The 6425-nt window shown below is 40.5% G+C and overlaps 1 protein-coding gene across 1 annotated transcript; it reads left to right on the top strand.

The window, feature by feature from the left end:
- Positions 1–2777: 2777 nt before the first annotated feature.
- On the top strand, positions 2778–5455 carry LOC148021687 (PHD finger protein ALFIN-LIKE 3-like). The gene is made up of 5 exons (XM_087697178.1): positions 2778–3102; positions 3218–3250; positions 3655–3877; positions 4202–4331; positions 4651–5455. Exons 1-5 carry the CDS (start codon positions 3003–3005, stop codon positions 4948–4950), a joined length of 786 nt encoding a protein of 261 aa, XP_087553304.1. The 5' UTR covers positions 2778–3002; the 3' UTR covers positions 4951–5455.
- Positions 5456–6425: the final 970 nt, after the last annotated feature.

Raw genomic sequence — 6425 nt, 5'->3', positions numbered from 1 at the left:
TTGAATATAAATTTGGTTGCCATTCTAGCAACTAAGAATAATTATTTTAAAAAAAACCATCTTACAAGTCAGTAGATATATCTTAAATCCATGGTTAGATTCCTTAAGTTAATTCGAAAAACTCTATCATGATGTAACCTTCTTTGAAAAGTTAATATAAAGTATTTCTATCCTTCTAAAATGATTTCTCTTTTTGAAAAGATACGAGCAAATTGTATGATAACATTCGTAGAGCTAACTAGAGAAAAATCTTATGATACCCCAGGAAGTTGTTCCGACCCTAATGCTGTTGAGATCCAAGAAAAGAAGTTCTTGCTTAAGCAAATCAAACCACTCGAGTTTGATGGTCAAGGCAAAAACATCAAGGCTGAAGCAGAAATATGGGTCAAATCCATGGAAGATTATTTCATTGCTATTGGAATTACCCCAGCTAATAAAGCAATGATCGGCAAGTTAAAACTAACAAGAGAAGCCTGAATTTGGTGGAAACAATGGTGTAAAGACCAAGGAATCTCCAAAGTGTATGTTGGGACGTATTAAAGGATGCAGTGTGAAGCAGGTATCTTCAACCAGCATACCACAAGCAAAAGATGAATGAATTCTTTGGTTTAAAGGAACTTGGAATGACACTGGAAGCCTATCACTTGAAGTTTGTAACACTTCTCAAATATGCATCGTCTATGGATATTGCGTAGCAAGTATCCAAGTTTTGCCATGGATTGGATGATCCTGTGAACACATGGCTTGAAGCAATGTGTCCATTTGACCTCCAAGACGCATTGATAAGAGCAAGACCGATTGTCCAGGAACTCCAGTCTAAATGAAGAAATAATAAGCCTCGGAATAGTAAGTTCCAAAACAAAAATATATCTAGGGGCTATGCAAAAAGAGCCCAAGGTCGATTCCAATCTCTTAATAGCAAGAAGGCTAAGCCATATGCGATGGAAAACTTTATGCTTTCTACTGGTGGTAATAAGGATACTTTCAGGTGCTATTATTGTAACAAACCTGGCCACATCCAAAGGTGATGCTCAAAACTCAAACAAAATGAACGTCAAAGCAAGTTCCGTAACAACCAGAGTTGGACAACCACAGCTAGAGGAAGAGTTGCCAGCATAACCCTCAAGGAAGTAGAAGATGATGAAGGTCCCACTTTGGAAACCGACATGGAGAGAGCAAGAATTCACGCCTCTCTTAACAAGAAGGGACCAAATCAACAGTTCTCAGTGATTCAAACACCATCAACCGATAACGGTAAACCCTTTAAATTTTTGATTGATTGTGGAAGCACACATTCATTCACATCACCAAGGTGTGCTAGAAAACTAGGCATAGACACAATGCATGCACCTAGGCTGATAGTTGAGTCAGATGATGGAAAAGAAGTTGCCTCAACGCAAACAGACAAGTAAGGTGGAGTTTAATCTAGGTGGCAATCAGACCAACATGCATTTTAGAGTGATGAACCTAGGAACCTATGAGTGCTTGTTAGGAATGGATTGGTTAATTCCCAATGACACTCATATTCATTGTGAAAAGGACCAAGTCACATTCTTAAATCTTGTAAGACAACAAGTGACCACACAAGGAGAAGCAGGGAAACCAAAGATTCAATTAGCGAAAGCTTCTCAAATCGTTAAAGGTTTAAGAAAAGCCTCACATATACCTAATCAAATTAAATAAGACTGAACGGGATAAAGAAGTCAAAGATGAATCGTCATGGCTTAGGGAATATGTTGATGTATTTCCTGAAGAATTAACTAAACTTCCACTACAGAGAGAAGTCGACCATGAAATCAAGCTAATACTAGGAGTTGCACTAGCTACAAAGCGACCATATCGAATGGCTATCCTGGAAGCCATAGAACTAAAGGAACAACTTAAACAACTCTTAGATCAGGGATACATTAGACCCAATATCTCACCCTGGGGAGCTCCAGTGTTATTTCACAAGAAGAAGGATGGGACTCTTTATCTCTACATCAATCATAGAGAACTAAATCAAAGAATAAGTATCAGATTCCAAGGATCAATGAACTACTTGATCGATTACAAGGAGTGAAGATTTTCTTCAAGATTTATTTCATATCAGGGTATTACCAGATTAGGATCAAGCAAGAAGATATTCCAAAAACCGCTTTTAGCACAAGGTACGGTCATTACGAGTTTATCGTAATGCCATTTGGATTAACAAACTAGATCTAAATTGAAGACTCATGAGGGAAATTGTGCTACTCATGACTTGGAATTACTTACAATTATCCACGCCCTTAAGTTATGAGTTATGGAGACATTATCTGCTCGAGAAGAAGGTCTCACTGGTAATTGACCATAAAAGTCTTAAGTGGATCTTTACTCAACTAGATCTAAATATGAGGCAACATCAATTGATCTAAGTGTCTCTGCAAAATAAGGCAAGATCAATGGAGTTGAGTTTGAATGGTTGTCATAAAATGGCATACTTCATTGTACTCGATGCTATTGCCTCCTACTGTAAAATTGTTTTCTTTCTAGATGGACCAGGTGGGCCTAGGAAAATGTATTTAGACAACTCCTTGCTTGCAAAACTAAGAAGGGAAGGAGAAAACCCCTTCTAATCATCAACGCACTTGATGATTGATGGGGAGCATGACCTTGTTGGAGGGTAAGAGTAGTAAATTTAATCATAAGGGCGCTCAAGGAACCTTTGAAAATTGAATTCCATTTCATACACGTGTGAGGCCGAGACACGTGTTTCTGAAAGATCACGCACCCTTCTTCCCGGAATCAAAAAGGAGGCCAAAGGAATAGAGAGAGGAGGCGGAAGAGAAGGAGACGGGGAAAGCGAGAGAGAGAGAGAGAGAGAGAGAGAGAGAGAGATCCATGGCAAGAGCACTATCGCAGTCGACCTCCATCGCCACCTTCGACCGACATAACCCGCAGTATAATGAGCGCATCGCTCCATCGTCCCTGTGATCTTGCCCCTTTTCACCGACTCGAAACCCTAACCCTAACCTCGACTCATGGAAGAGTCGTCCCTCCCCCCTAACCCTCGCACAGTCGACGACGTCTACAAGGACTTCCTTGGCCGTCGCAATGGCGTCCTAAAGGCCCTCACTACTGGTTTGTTTCAAATTTTCTTGCTCTTTCTCTTTGCCGTTTACGCTTTCTTCCTTGTCTTTACATTTGTTGTGTTAAATTTTTCAAAATGGTCTTCATTTGCTGTTTTGCCTATCAGACGTGGAAGATTTCTGCCAGCAATGCGATCCAGGTATGCCTCACCTCAATTCTTTTGCCAGTTTGCTTGAGTTTTCCGGGAAGCATCTTTCGTCTCAGATTCGCATGGCATAATTTCGTTTTGCTACATCTACGTCTTTTTTGCAAGGGTTTGACTGCATCGAAGTTGCAAGCGTGTTGTTATTTCACTTGATCCGCGCTCATGTAGCTTTATTTTGGCTTTTCTGGATCCTGGAGACTGTTTTGCTAGGCTGTCTAGAATTTTGTTGCTAGCAATTTTTGAAAGCCTTGTTGAACTTGTTCCTTGATGAAACGATTTTATGAAAAGGCAGTAGGATTGTTCAAGGCCTTAATCGCAACAGTCAAGGTGACTTAAAATTTCAAATGTACTGTTTCCTAATGATCCTCATCCTTGTCGTTTCTTTTTCAACGTCACAGAGAAGGACAATTTGTGTCTTTATGGATTTCCTGATGAAGTTTGGGAAGTCAACCTACCTGCTGATGAAGTGCCCCCAGAGCTTCCAGAGCCTGCAGTTGGAATCAATTTTGCCCGTGATGGCATGCAGCAAAAGGACTGGCTATCTTTGGTAGCTGTTCATAGTGATGCTTGGCTCATGTCTGTTGCATTCTACTTTGGTGCAAGGTTCGACAAGAATGAAAGGTTAGTCCAGTCAACTCTTCACTATAATTCTTTCTTAGTTTATTTGATGATGTTAATTTCAGGTATTTTGCAATAGTGTTCGTATTAAGCAGGACAAGCTAAGATTTGACATGCATTGCTCTTAATCTAGTTGCAATTTTGAAATATCCTTATGCTAAAAGAAAGGTGCTGTAAGTATTACCTTTTTTTAGACCTGCTTCCTACATTCCTGAGAATGGTAGAAGAGTGTGAAAGATGAAGATTAATTGTTTTCGTTTCAATATGGTTGGACCAATGCATTTGCTATCTATGGCTTATGAGCTTTTGTTGGCATGAAAATTGCAGGAAACGACTGTTCAACCTAATCACTGACTTGCCAACTGTTTTGGATATTGTGACGGGGCGGCATCCTCTCAAAGAAAGTGCTCCTGCCAACAACAAAAGTCAAAAGCCCAACATCTCTGCCACTAAACCGGTATATAGGTCTACTAAGTTTATGCTGATTTCAGCAAAAGATTGGGCATGGAAAAGGTCTTAATGTGTAAGAGTTTAATACATTCAAGGTTAGGAACCGGAAGACTGTCTAAAAGTAGGAACTTGACATCCTTAGTTTGCTTGCACCTTGTCACCCTGTCTGTATTTGCTTAAGGCTTAGCTTGCTTAAGTAGTGGCTGTGCTGTTCTGAAATGTTTCTTTTAGTCTATTGAAGCAAGTCAATCTTAGACAGATTTGCTATTGTACAGCATTCTTAGTTAAGTGAGTTTCAGCTTAACTAGACGTTTTTAATCTTGCAGAAGTTACCTAATAGACCACCTCCCTCATATGATGATGAGGATGAGGAGGAGGAAGAAAAGGTCTCAGCAGATGATTACGAAGACAATGATGAGGAGCCATATGAAGATGATGATGAAGAGCATGAAAGTAACACTTTGTGTGGACATTGTGGAGAGAACTATGGACCGGATGAATTTTGGATATTTTGTGATGTCTGTGAGAGGTGGTTTCATGGGAAATGTGTCAAGATTACCCCAGCACGAGCTGAGCACATAAAGCAGTATAAATGTCCATCTTGCAGCAAGAGAGCACGTGTCTAAACGTGTGACTAATGCAGTAAGCATGAGGGATGCTACTGGAAGGTGCCATTCTGTGTCTTGCTGTTTGGCATGAAGCTAAACAAAGAGAGGCAAGTTGCTGGACTGTGCTAAAGGGTTGCATGAATCTCACAAGCCTGAGGGTAATTGGTACAGTTATTCATGCCAGATGGTCTTACAGGTTTTGTAATGTATGGAAGAGCAGTTTAAGGGAACTATACAGCTGTTATTCGATTCAAGAGTCCAAAGGGAATATTCAGACAAAGCTGGATCATCCACTTGTCAGCTGACGAAAAACCTCAACGGAAGAAGCCATGTCTAGAATGAAGTGTGGAGAGGGCTGTATCACGAGGTATTTTTGTGCCATTCATATACTTTTGAACCGTGGTCGCATTCCCTCCAAAGGTCATTTGGCTCTTTTTGTCTCTTCTCGCTTACACCCTTGTACGGTTTAAATCTCTTTCAACTCAGAGTTAGAATAAAAACTCTTGAAGCATTTGTCTTTTAATGTTTGGTGGCGGTCATCTTGGTAGTTATTTAATGCTTGAAGTTGTTAATTTGGTAGGGGTTTATTTGTTCGGTCGGTCATCGTGCTCCACTTTGATCTGCAGTTTAGCCCGTTTCAGCCTTCACACTTTCCCTTCTAGTGGGACATTTTACTTCAAATTATTATTGAGCTGAGAGTATTTGCGCATGGGTTTTAAACCTGGCGGGCACAGCTATTTATATTTTCTTGAAAACGTCCAACAATAGTATGGTGTGTTCGCTTTGGGTCCATCGGAATTGGCCTATCAGACTAATTCGTTTGGAGATGTCGTTTGAATGCCCCTATAGCAGGAAAATGGGGTTTAATTGACGTTAGAAGCTGTTCTCTCAATGCGAAGTTTCTACATTTTTTTGCCATTCATTTTTCCTGCTGGAGTTTTGTTACATGCCGTTTTGACAGTACGGGAGTATGGTGATCATTCCGATGAGAGTTGACCACGTAGGGTCGCTCTAGAACTATATTATTACGAATATATCTTGACAAGTGTGTACAATCGAGACTCGAGATCCCCGGGTGTTTGTAACCTAAATTTCTTTGATAATCCCTGCTCTCGAGGCAGACAGAAGAACGTCTCAAAGGTGTACTCCAAGATGCATGACATTGTGTGAATACATCGAAGTTTTGTCACGTTTTATTTCATGTGTGCCCGATTGACTTAGTTCTAGAGTCCCATGGTTGTCACTGAAGTTATCAACAACTAGGCTTACTCCCCTCGAGCACGGTATGGTCAAGCAATATGACGGAGGAGGCTCGCCCATTTTGTTGTACATAGCCAAGCAATAGGACGGAGGAGGCTTGTCCAATTTGTTGCACTACCCCAAATATCATGGAAACGTAGTACCATTACGTGTAGCATGTAATCCTAACTGAGTTCAATATATACTTGTGTGGTCATGCGGTGCACCTTGGATTTCCTTCTGGATTTTGCAAA

Source organism: Lygodium microphyllum, chromosome 17, assembly GCF_053477565.2.
Source record: "Lygodium microphyllum isolate KBCC chromosome 17, Lygodium_microphyllum_v1.1.10, whole genome shotgun sequence".
Classification (NCBI taxonomy): Eukaryota; Viridiplantae; Streptophyta; class Polypodiopsida; order Schizaeales; family Lygodiaceae; genus Lygodium; species Lygodium microphyllum.
Note: the sequence above shows the minus strand (reverse complement) of the source record. Positions and strands in the feature narration are given on the sequence as shown.

Coding starts and splice junctions, on each gene's coding strand:
- LOC148021687 (XM_087697178.1), top strand. CDS start 3,003: ATGGAAGAGTCGTCCCTCCCCCCTAACCCTCGCACAGTCGACGACGTC. Junction 3,251..3,654: donor CTGCCAGCAATGCGATCCAG/GTATGCCTCACC, acceptor TCAACGTCACAG/AGAAGGACAATTTGTGTCTT. Junction 4,332..4,650: donor ACATCTCTGCCACTAAACCG/GTATATAGGTCT, acceptor TTAATCTTGCAG/AAGTTACCTAATAGACCACC.